This window comes from Pistacia vera, unplaced genomic scaffold (assembly GCF_008641045.1).
Source record: "Pistacia vera cultivar Batoury unplaced genomic scaffold, PisVer_v2 Contig157, whole genome shotgun sequence".
NCBI classification, from domain to species: Eukaryota; Viridiplantae; Streptophyta; class Magnoliopsida; order Sapindales; family Anacardiaceae; genus Pistacia; species Pistacia vera.
Window position 1 is genome coordinate 70,069 of NW_022195652.1, and position 13,715 is coordinate 83,783.

The 13,715-nt window shown below is 34.1% G+C and overlaps 1 protein-coding gene across 8 annotated transcripts; it reads left to right on the forward strand.

The window, feature by feature from the left end:
- Window positions 1–5,824: 5,824 nt before the first annotated feature.
- Window positions 5,825–12,945, forward strand: LOC116124820 (protein NLP8-like). Of its 8 annotated transcripts, none has more exons than XM_031410573.1 (9): window positions 5,825–6,072; window positions 6,677–6,730; window positions 6,868–6,936; window positions 7,092–8,069; window positions 8,728–8,787; window positions 8,965–9,523; window positions 10,315–10,517; window positions 10,999–11,122; window positions 11,465–12,945. In XM_031410573.1, the coding sequence occupies exons 4-9, from the start codon at window positions 7,122–7,124 to the stop codon at window positions 12,595–12,597; spliced, it is 3,027 nt and encodes a 1,008-aa protein (XP_031266433.1). In that variant the 5' UTR covers window positions 5,825–6,072; window positions 6,677–6,730; window positions 6,868–6,936; window positions 7,092–7,121; the 3' UTR covers window positions 12,598–12,945. The 8 variants fall into 8 exon arrangements, with proteins under 8 accessions (XP_031266433.1, XP_031266430.1, XP_031266431.1 ...); XM_031410570.1 differs by having other exon boundaries at window positions 6,873–6,936; XM_031410575.1 differs by having other exon boundaries at window positions 5,826–5,958.
- Window positions 12,946–13,715: the final 770 nt, after the last annotated feature.

Sequence of the window (13,715 nt, forward strand, 5' to 3'; positions counted from 1 at the left end):
TTTGTGCACACAAAGTTGGAGCCTAATAAAATTAATTAATTAATTGACAAAGCATAAGCATATTTTCAAAGAATTTCCAAGGTCTAAAATGGGTGTCACATACTTTCCTTTGCAAATATTAATCATCTTTTAGCTCATATTTTTTTATGGTAGAATCTTCAAAAGGTTTGTTCTGTCAAATTTGAAGCACAAGTTGATGTTTTAATTATTCCCCGTAATATATAAGATTTCAAGTTTAATTCCTTATATGAGCATCTGTGATTTAAGTGGGAAGCCGTGGCGATAAGTTGTTGCACTAGTCTCCCCTGAAGATTAGTAGAGATGCATATAAACTAGTCTGGATATAAGATTTTAGCATATATTTAACATTTTATTAAGTCATAAAAATAATCTTGAGGTTTTGGCATTATAATTTTCTTAAACTTTGGACGTTCAATTTTTACAATAAAAATAAATGTAGAAATCTTATTTTTAGCTCTTGATGTCTAGAAGAGACGTTCGTATTATAAAAAGAAATAAAGACATCTATGAGACAGAATGATTGACGTCGTTAAATTTTCAGATTTTGACATCCTAGTTCATTTAAAGTTTGGATGCTTATTCCTAACAACATGATATATTAAAAGATAAAATTTTAGATGTCTTACGTTAAGAATATAAAAAAAGTTTATGTTTCAATGTAATCTAGACGTCAGAAATGAACATCTGTATCTTAACATCAAGGTTTCCACTGGAAAGAATAATTGTATGACATATACATATCAAGATATTTTTCATATAACGACAAAAAAATGTTTTAAAAGGATATAGAGGACATTGAGTATACGTCATCTATACATTTATATAATACATTTCCACTAGAAAGGTAGTGACATTCTTAATTAAGTATATAGTTAAGAGTAAGGATGTAGAGGTGGATGAATTTGAAACCAATGAAGTTGTAGTGCATATTAGAGAACAACATTAATTAATTATCTAATTAAATTGTTAAATCAAGTAAATAATATCTTCTCTTTAAATCACTTTCTCCTCACATCATCTCTTTTTAATTAAAATTCCTTACTAAATATATTCTATAATGTCAGTATCATTTACTCAAAATATCATAATGATGACCTAATATCATATTATTTAATATCTATAGTATTACTGAACCAGTATTATAATACTGTTTTTTTTTTTTTTTTTTTTTATCTATTTGATAACATTATGAAATTAATATTAAGTCAAAATAATCTTATTGTTCTTACGGATTTGATAAATTTACCACAGCGGTAACATAACATAACTCGGTCAATATAATATATAAATTAATTTTTGAGAAATATGTGTGAACATTGAACCACCCTTGGCTCGCTCAAGTGATAGGACGAAGGTTGAGATGTGTAGTTAGATATACGGTCTCAGGTTGGAATCTTCCGACTCCCAAGATTTAAGTGGGGGTTCGTGACAGTGGGTTGTTATGCTAGTTTTTTGAAAGATTAATCATTGTGCACGTAAGCTGACTTGAACACTTTGGTTAAAAAAAATGTGATTTGACTAGAGTGCGTAAATTAGGTATTAGCTTTGTGAGTCTTATAAAGGTTTGAAAACAACATATCAATATGTGCCCTCTTATAGTGTTTCGAACTCAAAGCTATACAATGTCCATGGTGCTTTCTCCAAACCCACTAGTAACAGGAGTACAAACCTAATTAATTGGAGGGACCAAAGAAAAAGAAAGAAACCCAATCACCATTAATGTTTTTATCGAGGATTGTCCCTAGAGTATTTGTGTTTTGATCTTCTAGCTATGTAGAAAGAATTCTAGATAAGACTTTTGACTACGAGCGTATGTCTTTCATGGATGGATTTTTTAGGTATAATCAAATCAAAATGCACCCGGATAGCCTATACGGATTTGCTCATTCCGCACCCTTTAGACATTTACTCTTATCTGATAATGCCCTTCGGAATAAGGAATGCAGGAGCAACAACTCTCCAGGCTATGACGAAATCTTCAGAGAAATGTTGCTAAAACCATAGAATGTTATGTATGACTTGGGCTTAAACAGATAAAGGGGTAATGTGATATCTCGCGAAGTCCCCATTACAAAAATGTATTTCACAAGTCAAAAGCAAAAGGAGACAGACTGAATTAAATAGAAGGCACTAAGAGGAAGAGGAAGACGAAAACAAATTAATCTAGCCATGTAATGATCATATTTTAATTAGACTACTTGGTTTTATCTCCATCTTTTTATTTTCTTCCTACACCAAGGCAGGTTTTTACGCGTTACTCACTCATTCGCCACTGGAAACATACCTCCCCCAACTTGCTATGGATATAAAATTAAGGTAAAAGATTTAGTGAGAGTATTGAATATAATAGAAAAAAATTATAATAATAATAATTAAAAGGAGAGTCCAAAGTTTAGGCTGGAAATGTGAATCAATGTCACATGGGAGTGACCCATATTGATGCAACTTCATAATCTTAACCTAAATAAATTTAAAGATTCATGTGGTTAAATTTTAATAAGACCCCACTTATATCACTTCCAAACCAAAGTAGCCCCACTTCCCAAACCCTCAAATAAACTAGACAACCTTAAACAATTCTCATCAATTCTCCCTATCGAATCATCCGTACAACATATGTAAACATCTTGGTAAATAAATAAAAAAGAAAAAAATGTGGACCGTTAATTGATATGCAAAAATTTGTGGGTAGAGATGTTCCAAATCATACCATGTTACATAAGGACTAAATAATGATCTATAGACGTGTAAACATGGGTTATGAGATATTTATGATACAATAATACTAACCTCACTAATCCCTCTCACTAACCCATCTCACTAATCGCATGTGAGAGTTTGTGATTGGCTTTGTTAGGTGGGATCCATTATTAGAGAGACGGACCCTATGTAAATTGACGAATTATAAACTGATATGTGACGTTAGTAAAAGAAGGTTAGTGAGAAGTGTTAGTGAGTATAATGTTACTCTTTATGATATGATATACAAGGAATAAAGTCACAAATGAACTTGGATGAGTAAAAACCTCGCTAAAGGTCTCATCGACAGTGATGTAACCTACTTAGACGACAAAGAATGCAAGATTTGTCTCATTTGACTAGGAGGGTATTTGTCTTAGCTTATGAAAATTAGATTGTAAGCAATAAGTACTTATAAGCTAATTTACATTTGAAATTTTAAGCAATTACGTGTTTGGTTAAATTACTTATAAGTGACTGATAAGTAGTTGACGTGTTTAGTAAAATGTGGTTTATAAATACATTTTATTATAAAATGACTAAAAAGGGTACTACATTAAACAAGGGTATATTATGAAATTTTAAAATTAAACAAGGATAATGTAGTAATATACTTGATCAAACTAACTTATAAGTAGAGAATGCTTATAAGAAGAAAAAAAAAAGTACCCTCCCCCTATTTTTTTTTTTCAGCTTATAAACTAAACTTATAAGCTAAAAAAAGTTATAAACAAACATATTAGTTTAATTTTAGAGCTTATAAACTAGTTTGATCAACTTATAAGCTTAGACAAACACCTCCTAAATAAGTTTGCATAAATTACAGACTTGACAGTTTAGCCAACCCGTAGGTTATCAATTGTGCGTTGGATATATCATTTTTTATATTTTTCAAAAATATTTCTAGTCTTGATCCTATCGTTTCAAGTACTAGAAAACTCTCCCCGATTTTAATGATGATTTTTAAGTTGGTTGACCAGAATATTCTAAACCAAAATTTGATTTTTTTCAACACATAATTAATTGATTAATCAATGTTGTACACTTAATTTCTTTAATTCAATTAAATTCAGCAGACAGCCGTATCAGCAATCACATTAAATCTTCTATTACTGCACGTCTCCCCCCAAAGTCTCCAATAAAAAATAAGTGCTTTTTAGAAAGCACTTTTCTATTTATATGTAGTGATACCAAAGTAGGGAAAGCACTTTTTAGAATCCAATTCTCTTATTGCCCAAAGATTCTAAGATCCAGTCTTTGGTCTCACTACACGTGTCACAATCACTTCCCCGCACTATCCTCCCACTACCCACCAATAGAAGTGGTTTTGACATTCTGTCTTTGTGAATTTACCTTTTTACCCCTTGATTAACTTTTCTTATTAGGGATTTAATTAGATGCTAATTTTACTTGCTTTGCTTTGAGAATTTATGCTTTTGGTTTGGGAACATTTATAAACTTTCCCTTATGAAAATAATTAAGAAAATAAATAAATAAATCAAATTTGTTGGGAGAATATTTTTATAAAACATTTGACAAATATTTTAGAAAAAAAAAAAAACCCTTCTAATAGATCTAGAATAATCTAGTATTAAATTAATTGCTTTTAAACTTTAATTTTCTTGAGCTTAATTAATAATTTAGGATTCCTTCATCTTGATGTTTGAATTACACACAAAAATGAAACTTTTAATTCACAAATAAATATTAATTAATTTATATATATATAGAAAAAAATTTATTTTCCCTAATAATAGGATAAATAATCTAATTTTTTTAGTATCATTTTCTTTCCAATAATAACAGTCAATCTCTATATATAAAAACAGAAAAAAAAACCCACAAAATTACCTAAATTATGCACATTATTTATTTATTTGTTTATTATCGTCTTTTTTTTTTAATAGGAAATTGAAGAAGTTTTTTTTTTTTTTTTAATTAAAGTGTCCAGTTTAACTTACATGCACCTCAACTAATCTTAAGAACAAATTAGCAAAGTAACCGGCCATCAATTTATACCAAAAAAATAAAAATATACATAAAAAATATTTAAGAATCTCTTCATGTTAAATAAGCTCAAAATAAATAAAATGGTCCACAATAAATAAATAAAAGTATTATCCATTATATATATAGCCTGAACAAATTAATTAAATTTTTAATTATAATTAACTTAGCATGTCGATACAAATTGTTCTTGGGTTTGACAAAGAATCTATAATATTAAATCATAGTGTAACAACCATTTGATTGCCTTTTAGTAAATTAAATTAAAATTGGGTGGTCCACCTACTAATACATTTTGTGTTCATAAATCATAACCACCACAGATTTGTTGAAAACAGCCAAAAAAATAAAAAATAAATAGATAACTAATAAAATTATTTAATTAATCATTAGTTGGCCAATCAAGTAATTATCAAAGGCATTCCCCAAATTTAAATAATATTAACAATCCCTTTTTAATTAATAAATGCAAAATAAATAAATAGAAAACTTGAGACTAAAGAGTCCATTTTATATGCTTAAATAATTGGAAAAATTAATTAAAAAAATAGATCTACATTAAACTAATTATAGGATTATAAGATAAGTACATTACTTTCTATATATCAATATAAAATTAACCAGTAACCTATCTGTGAGTAGCCCAAACCTTAGACGATTAGGGTGAATTGAAGATAATATAGATAGGTGCACGTCTTAGGTTTGATTCCCATTTGAGTATCTGCCATTTAAGTGAAAGATCGTGACGGTGGGTTGTCCGTTATTCTTTTTAAGGGATTAATCAAGGTACGCGTAAACTGATCTAGACAATTATATATTTGGCGCCAGTTTAGTATCCATCGACGCGTTAGAAAAGTTAAAACTCAAAGTAGAAATAAATTTCTCTAACTACAAAGTATTTATGTGAATTACAAAGTGAGTTAATTAAATATAATAAGTGAGATATCATAGACCAATAGTCTATATCTATCAAAATAAAGGGCGATTTTGGTATTTCACAACCAGGCTTATATCATCAAATTTCCCTCTCTATATTTATTTCATGGATCTAACCCAAAAGGAAAAAAACCAAACCGGACTCTCTCTCTTCAAAGAAACAGAACAAACTTTCGATTTTTAGTAAGAAAAACATTTGATCTCTCTTGTACCTTAAGACAAAAACCAAACTTCTCTTTAGGGTTTCCTTTTGTAGTAAGTTTTAACCCTCTTCCTCTCTCTATTAATTTCTTACACAAGAGTTAGCTGAGTTTCGACGAGTTTTGAAGTTGTTTATTGGGTCGGTGTTGTGGAATTTTGCTTTCTTAGGTGAGAAGATTTTAGGATTTCGGTTTGTGATTTGGGGGTATTTGGTCTTGAATTTCGTTTCAATTTCAGAAAATCACTGCTCTTTTTGGCCCTTTCTGGCAATACTCACTTGGTTATTTTAGCTTTTTAGGTGTTTATGCAAGTGGGTTTTGTGAACTTGGTCTTGACTCTTGAGTGTTAGTTTTGGTTCATTTCGTTTAAATTTTACCAAATTATGCCTTTTTTTTTTTTAGCTGTTTCTTGACATACCCACTTGCATGTTTGTAAGTTTATTGGTTTTGATTTGAAAAGTGTAGCTATTTGGTCATGGAGGTCAAATTTGGTTCATTTCAACTGAATTTCATTTCAATTTGAGTGATTCCTTGGTAAATTTTGAGCATATCCACATGTCCGCTGATGAATTGTCTTATATATTTAATTTATGTTTGTTTCATTTCACCTGAATTTTGCATTCAGTGTTTATTTGGTTGTTTCTTGAAGTGGCCACATGTCTGCCTGTGCTTAGACATGCATAAATTTTTGTGTATGCTTGTGTGCGAGAGGATGAGTCTGAGCTGTGTTTTGTGAGCTATTGTTGATTGACAAGGATGGAATTTCCTTGCAGTGTTTTGCGGCAGCTTTGGATACTGTGAATTTAGGGTTCATCCATTTAATTGAGGTCAGTTTTTGAGGCTTTCGATGGCTATTTATGGAAAATTAGTTGTTTGTGTGATCTGTTTGACGATTGGTTCTTGATTTATTTTATATGGTGTGTGTTGTGTATAAATTTAAATTGTAATTTTGCCTTCTGTGTAGCGCAGGGTTAGTGCAGTTTCACTGGGGAGAGTTCAGTTTTACTTGTGAAATGAAGTTTTTCATATAAAGGTTAGATTGATCATTTGAGTTTGAGCAGAAAATCAAAAACTTGATGGAATATATGATGAAACTTAAGTGTCTTCATGAGCAAATGGGGAAACAAATGAAGGGAAAAGGGGTTGTGTTTATTTATTTGATAGAACTCTAACGTTTTCTGCTTTCAGTTAGGAGAGTGTTCTGTTGACTACTTGAAAATGGAAAACCCCTTTTCCCCTAAAGAAAAGGGGACTGGTTATTGGGTTCCTGCAAGAACACAGATGGAGAATATGGGACCATTTGATGGTGTTTCAAGGAGTCCTGTTTCTGAAGATCCATTCAACTTTTCAGAGCTAATGAATCTTGATGCGTATGCTGGTTGGTGCAACAGCCCATCTGCAACAGATCAGATGTATGCATCCTATGGGTTGTCATCGTTTCAGTCTATGCCTTATCCCTCTTTTGATACGTTAAATGTTACCGGACCGAATCCTTCTGCAGCTCCTGATGGTGGTGGCACATCAAATGCTATGGGAAGTTCATACAATTGTGGAAACAAGATGGTTTCTCAACGAACAAATACTGCGTCTTGTTATTCATTGGATCCCAATGATGTGGATGTTTCGGTTCATAAACTAAGTAATGGTGGTTATCGGGAAAGTGACGTCTCAAAGATTTCAAATTGTTCAGTTTCTAGGCCAGTTCCACTATCACTTGATGAGAAGATGCTTAGGGCATTGTCTTTCTTTAAAGAGTCATCTGGAGTAGGCATTTTGGCTCAGGTTTGGGTTCCAATAAAGCATGGAGATCAGTATATCTTGAGCACTTCTGACCAGCCATACTTGCTTGATCAAATGCTTGCAGGGTATCGTGAAGTGTCAAGGGCATATACCTTCTCTACAGAAGTGAAACCTGGTTCTATCCATGGGCTTCCTGGTCGTGTTTTTATTTCTAAAGTCCCTGAGTGGACTTCAAATGTAGTTTATTACAACAAGGATGAGTACTTGAGGGTGACTCATGCTGTTAATCATGCTGTTCGTGGTTCTATTGCCTTACCAGTCTTTGAATATCCTGAAATGTCTTGTTGTGCTGTGCTGGAACTTGTCACAGTAAAAGAGAAGCCCAATTTCGATTTAGAGATGGAAAATGTTTGCAATGCACTCCAGGTTTGTTTATGCTCTTCAACGTTTCACTGTGGACTTTCTTCTTTTAGTTTATGCTCTTTGTAGTTTTACTGTGGATCCTTTTTCTTTGATTTTCCTGCTATTAATTATATGTCCAAAAAAATTTATGGTTGTTTGCCGGGATTTTATTGGATGGAGTCCAAAGAATAGGATGGGAATATATATGGTTTGCTGTAGAAAGAGTGGCTTTAATATAGTGGTTAACAAGCCATAATAAAGACTGCAGAGAACTCTAACCAAAATGATGTTTCCTCCTACATGAATCCTTGATGAAGTGTTATTATTTACTTCCACTTTTTACATGGTTTCAATTGCACATCACTTAATAGCATATGTTGGCCCTTGTTCTGAATTAGAAAAATTAGGTGAAAGAACAAAATATATTTGCAGTTATTTTGCAGTATCACTTCTCTGCAAATATTGTGAAAATAATGTAGAAGTTATTGAATGATTATTGCTTCAAGATTTGAGTAAACATTTGAATCTATGTGCTTGTTTTGCAAAGCTTTTAAGCTGTCCCTGACACATGGCTACCAAACACAGTAGTTTACAAATTACTTCTAATGTATGGATTTCATCTATTTTTAAAATAGTGTTTGAAGTTATCATGAGATCTTATTGGTTGACATTCTTTTTGCAGGCTGTCAATTTAAGGACTACTGCTCCTCCTTGTCTTCTTCCGCAGGTTTTATTGGAACCTGTAATTTTTTCTTTCTGGTTCATTTACATTTGCTGTAAAAACGAAATACATAAAGAGTAAAATGAAAATGAAGAAGCGTATCTTTAATGTGCTTCTTTGGGTACAAGAATAGGATAGATTTATTTTGTGAGTGTTTTGCACAGCTCTACTTTTCTGATATTCCCCGTTATTTTCCAGTGCATCTCAAGGAATCAGAGAGCTGCCTTAGCAGAGATAACTGATGTTCTACGAGCTGTATGTCATGCACATAGATTGCCAATGGCTCTAACATGGATTCCCTGTAATTACAATGAGGAAGCTGTTGATGAAATCGTCAAAGTACGGGTTAGAGAGGGTAATACAAGCTCAGTTGGGAAAAGCGTTCTATGTATTGAGGGCACAGCTTGTTATGTAAATGTAAATGATAGAGACATGCAAGGATTTGTGCATGCGTGTGCTGAACATTACCTTGAGGAAGGACAAGGTATAGCTGGGAAGGCTCTTCAATCCAATCACCCCTTCTTTGTCCCTGATGTAAAATCATATGATATAAGTGAATATCCACTTGTCCATCATGCACGTAAGTTTGGGCTGAATGCTGCTGTTGCAATTAGGCTGAGGAGCACCTACACTGGTGATGACGATTATATACTTGAGTTCTTCCTCCCTGTCAATATGAAAGGGAGTTCAGAGCAGCAACTCTTGTTGAACAACCTTTCAGGTACTATGCAGAGAATCTGTAAGAGTTTGAGAACGGTTACNCTCTGCAACTCTACCTCCTATGGAATCCAATACACCATTTCCACCAGCAGGTTCATTACTTAAATCCATAAATGTATTTTTAAGAAGAAATAAATGTAATTGTTTTGTTTAGGAGTTTGCTTATGTATGTAGTTTTTGGTTTTGCTTCTTTGATTTGTCAAATTTCATTGATCATTCTCGGAGGATAATTCGAATTTAGGCTCTGTTTAGAAGTTGAGAAATTGTGTTTTTAACTGTTCTATCTTAGTTCTTATTAGTCGCTGATAAAGTCGTTTGAAAAAAATAAAAAAAAGAAATTGGAAGAACCTACACTGGTTGTTAGAATTTGAGGTGGGCCTAACTCCTCACCCAAAAGGCCTTTTGGGTGAGGAGTTAGGCCCACCTCAAATTCTGAGGAGTTAGGCCCACCTCAAATTCTAACATGGTATCAGAGCCCAGGTTTAGTTGAGCTGAGCGTTTGACCAGCGAGTGAGGAGTTAAAGCCAGCAACTATCTCCAATAACAGGCATGACCCAACATATGGGCTTGACCGTAAGGGGGAGTGTTGGAGTCCCACATCGACAAGGCACGCTCAAGCCTATTGGGTTATAAGAGGGGGTAATCCTCCCATTCAACAAGGCCTTTTTGGGTGAGGAGTTAGGCCCACCTCAAATTCTAACACTGGTGATGACGATTATATACTTGAGTTCTTCCTCCCTGTCAATATGAAAGGCAGTTCAGAGCAGCAACTCTTGTTGAACAACCTTTCAGGTACTATGCAGAGAATCTGTAAGAGTTTGAGAACAGTTACAGAGGGAGAAATCGATGGGAATGAAGGCTCTAAAGTCGGGTTTCAGAAGGGAACAGTTCCAAGTTTTTCACCATTGTCAATGTCGAGGAGTTCTCAGACTGCATTATCAGAGAGTGAGTTTAACTCAATTGACCTGATGCCCTCGAATGTATCTAATTCTAAAAGTGATGGAACAGAATCAGATGGTCCTCGTGAACAGTTATTGTTGTTGAACAGTTTGTGACATTGTTGATTTTGATATGTTCGTAGGAATCTCTTGAAATTGAACAGGGGCCAGCATTGGTCTGTTTTATGTTGTCTGTTCTGTGTTATGTGGAAGGTTCAATTGATAGTGCATAAGGCAGGTCCAAATTTGTTTTAATTTTCCATGATTTTGTAGCAGAAGAAGCCTTTAGAAAATGCCTTGGATCTGTAAGCAATTAATGAAGGGAAATTGTGTGATGTTAAGTAATCATTTGAGTCTTAAAAATATCCAGGAGATGAAACCTATGTTCCGGGGTTGTATCTGGGCAATAATGGCTGTCTCCTTTGCATTTATATTGAATATGAGAATCTGTGTGTCTAAAGAGACATCTGCCAAAAACCATATAATAGAAAATATCAAAATGTAAGAAGTGACTTTTTGGTGCATTATTTAAATGAAATTTTAGGATTGAACTTATGTTTTACATTTCTTCTAGGTGATGAGTGGACCACGAAGACATTCAGAGAAGAAGAGAAGTACGGCGGAGAAAAATGTGAGCTTGAGTGTTCTTCAGCAATACTTTTCTGGGAGTCTTAAGGATGCTGCAAAAAGCATTGGCGGTGAGACTTCATGTTGCATGGTCTTGCGTATCATTAATGTTATTGGTTTTTAAATTGTCATTCCATCTTTGATCTTGACCACCACATTAAAGTGCATATGTCTGGTTTTTTCGGAGAGCCATTAAAAAGCCTTTGCTTGGACTTAAACTGAAATAGGATTAAATTCATATATTTCTTTGGAATGTATTTGTATTGAGGGATATTATACCAAATCTTTGAAAAATATTGAAAGGTTGAACCAGTTTGCAATTGTGTAGATAGATCACATTGAAGTCTTTGAAATATGGAAGAGAATTAAGGGTTGGTATTCTTTACATTTTAAATTTCTTTTTAATCTTGCAGTCTGCCCGACCACACTGAAAAGGATATGCAGACAACATGGGATCTCTAGATGGCCATCCCGCAAGATAAACAAAGTGAACCGTTCATTAAAGAAAATACAAACTGTGCTTGACTCTGTTCAGGGAGTGGAAGGTGGATTAAAGTTCGACCCAACCACAGGTGGGTTTGTGGCAGCAGGCTCGATCATTCAAGAATTTGATGCTCCGAAAAAAATTCTCTTCGCTGACACAAACCTGCCTGTCAAGAACCCTGAGCCAATAATCCAAGATGCAGCATCAATACCTCCAGCCCTTTGTATGGATGAGGAAAAGTCTGCTGTTAAACAGGAGGAAGATGAATGCAGTTCGGACAAAAATCAAGTAGGCCCTGGCAAGAGCATGATCATTCCAAATAGCTCCGAGGGAGATGTACATAGATCAAACGTTTTCCTGATTGATTGTACTGAAGACTCCATGTTGGGCGGAATAGATGCCGGACAATTTCAGCCAGCTAAGCTTGGTGCTGCAGCTTGGGTTACTCCTGAAAATGGGTCCATGGGTTCTTGTTTTGCAAAAGGAGAAAAATGGGCTTTGAACAAGGAAGGGTTGAAATTAGAGAATTCCGACTGCCAATATGTGTCTCAATGCTTCAGCTCCTTGGCTGTTGCAGAGGAGATGGATACTAAAATGGAGGGTTATGATGGAATGATGGAACATAACCAACCTACTTCTTCAGGCATGACAGACTCATCAAACGGTTCATTGGTGCATGGTAGTTCATCAAGCTCCCCAAGCTTTGAAGAGGGGAAGCAATCGAAAGTTCAACCAAGTTGTGGTGACAGTGGCACAAAAATTACCGTGAAAGCTACTTACAAAGAAGATATCATCCGATTCAAGTTTGAGCCTACTGCAGGGTGTTTACAACTGTACGAAGAAGTGGCAAGCAGACTCAAACTGCAAAATGGTACCTTCCAGCTCAAGTATCTAGATGATGAAGAGGAATGGGTGATGTTGGTCAGTGACTTGGATTTGCAGGAGTGTCTTGAAATAATGGAATCCATCGGCACACGAAGTGTGAAGTTCCTTGTTCGTGATCTTTCTAGTGCTGTTGGCAGCTCTGGCAGTAGCAATTGCTTTTTGGTAGGCGGTTCATAGTCTAAGCCCAACACCATGCCGATCTTTTTCCCCAGCTTCCATACGAGGTGATGTTCTTCCCAAAAAGTTGTAAACTTACACCTTCCTTCCTAGTTTTTGCAGTACTCTCATGAAATGGAGCATCTCTGTCCTTTGGTCTAAGTGTTAGTCTAGACAGCATGATAAGTTCCAAAGAACAGCTCTGCATCGTTGAATCATCGTTCACTGCAAGAAGTCTGAAGCATAGATGATATAGATCATAAATGTCAATGTAAATAGGTCTGTATATGTTAGAAATAGCAGCAATTGTAGAATAGATGTCTGTATAGAGATTTACATATTAATTTTGATAAGAATGAAGTTGTATCTCTTGAAGCTGTAGATTTCCTTGCTTTATTTGCATCGTTGGTAGAGAGATTGTCACAATACTGAGGGTAGTGAACAGTGTTAAACTCTTTTCTTCAAATCCTTGGATCATGGTTCGGTCAACCTTTGAATCATGATTTGAGGTTGGAGTATGGTTCGATCAATCTTTGGATCATGGTTCAAGGGTCGATGAGGAGAATAATATTGATCTCAGTACTGTGATGATGAGAATAAGTATATGTTTATTATAATTTTATTAATGATCAGAATAATATTGATCTCAGTACTGTGGTGATGAAAATAAGTATATGTTTATTATAATTTTATTAATGATCGTTCCAAAGAATCTTTTGTTTTTTCAGAAAGAAATTCATTTAATACAAGATCTTAACATTGCTGACGGATTTTATATGTTAGATTGATTGAATTTGGATGAATAGTAAGATGTTATTTGCGTCAAACTTAAACAGAATGACTTAATGGTCTGTAAAAAAATGGGGATTACAGTTGCATTTCTAAAACCAGTGGGTGTTCACTGAAAAACACCAAATACATTGGGTGAGCATTTTATTTTAGAAACCCGCTCCACAAGTAAGAGCTTAAGAGTCATTTTTTTCAAGAAAGCTAAGCGATAGCTTTTCTTTGATCTCTTTTCACGTTTCCGCTTCGTCGCAAGATTTTAATTAAACATACCGAAGAAAGCAAAAAGCTTAAATTATCGTTTTATGAAGAGTTAATAACATTAATTCCCATGAGATATGATATACCAATAC

Bases quoted from the DNA above. Each gene is read 5' to 3' on its own strand.
- LOC116124820 (XM_031410571.1), top strand. From the start codon at position 7,122: ATGGAAAACCCCTTTTCCCCTAAAGAAAAGGGGACTGGTTATTGGGTT. The intron at 8,070-8,727 runs GTTTGTTTATGC...TTCTTTTTGCAG, and splicing joins ATGTTTGCAATGCACTCCAG to GCTGTCAATTTAAGGACTAC. The intron at 10,518-10,998 runs TTATTGTTGTTG...CATTTCTTCTAG, and splicing joins CAGATGGTCCTCGTGAACAG to GTGATGAGTGGACCACGAAG.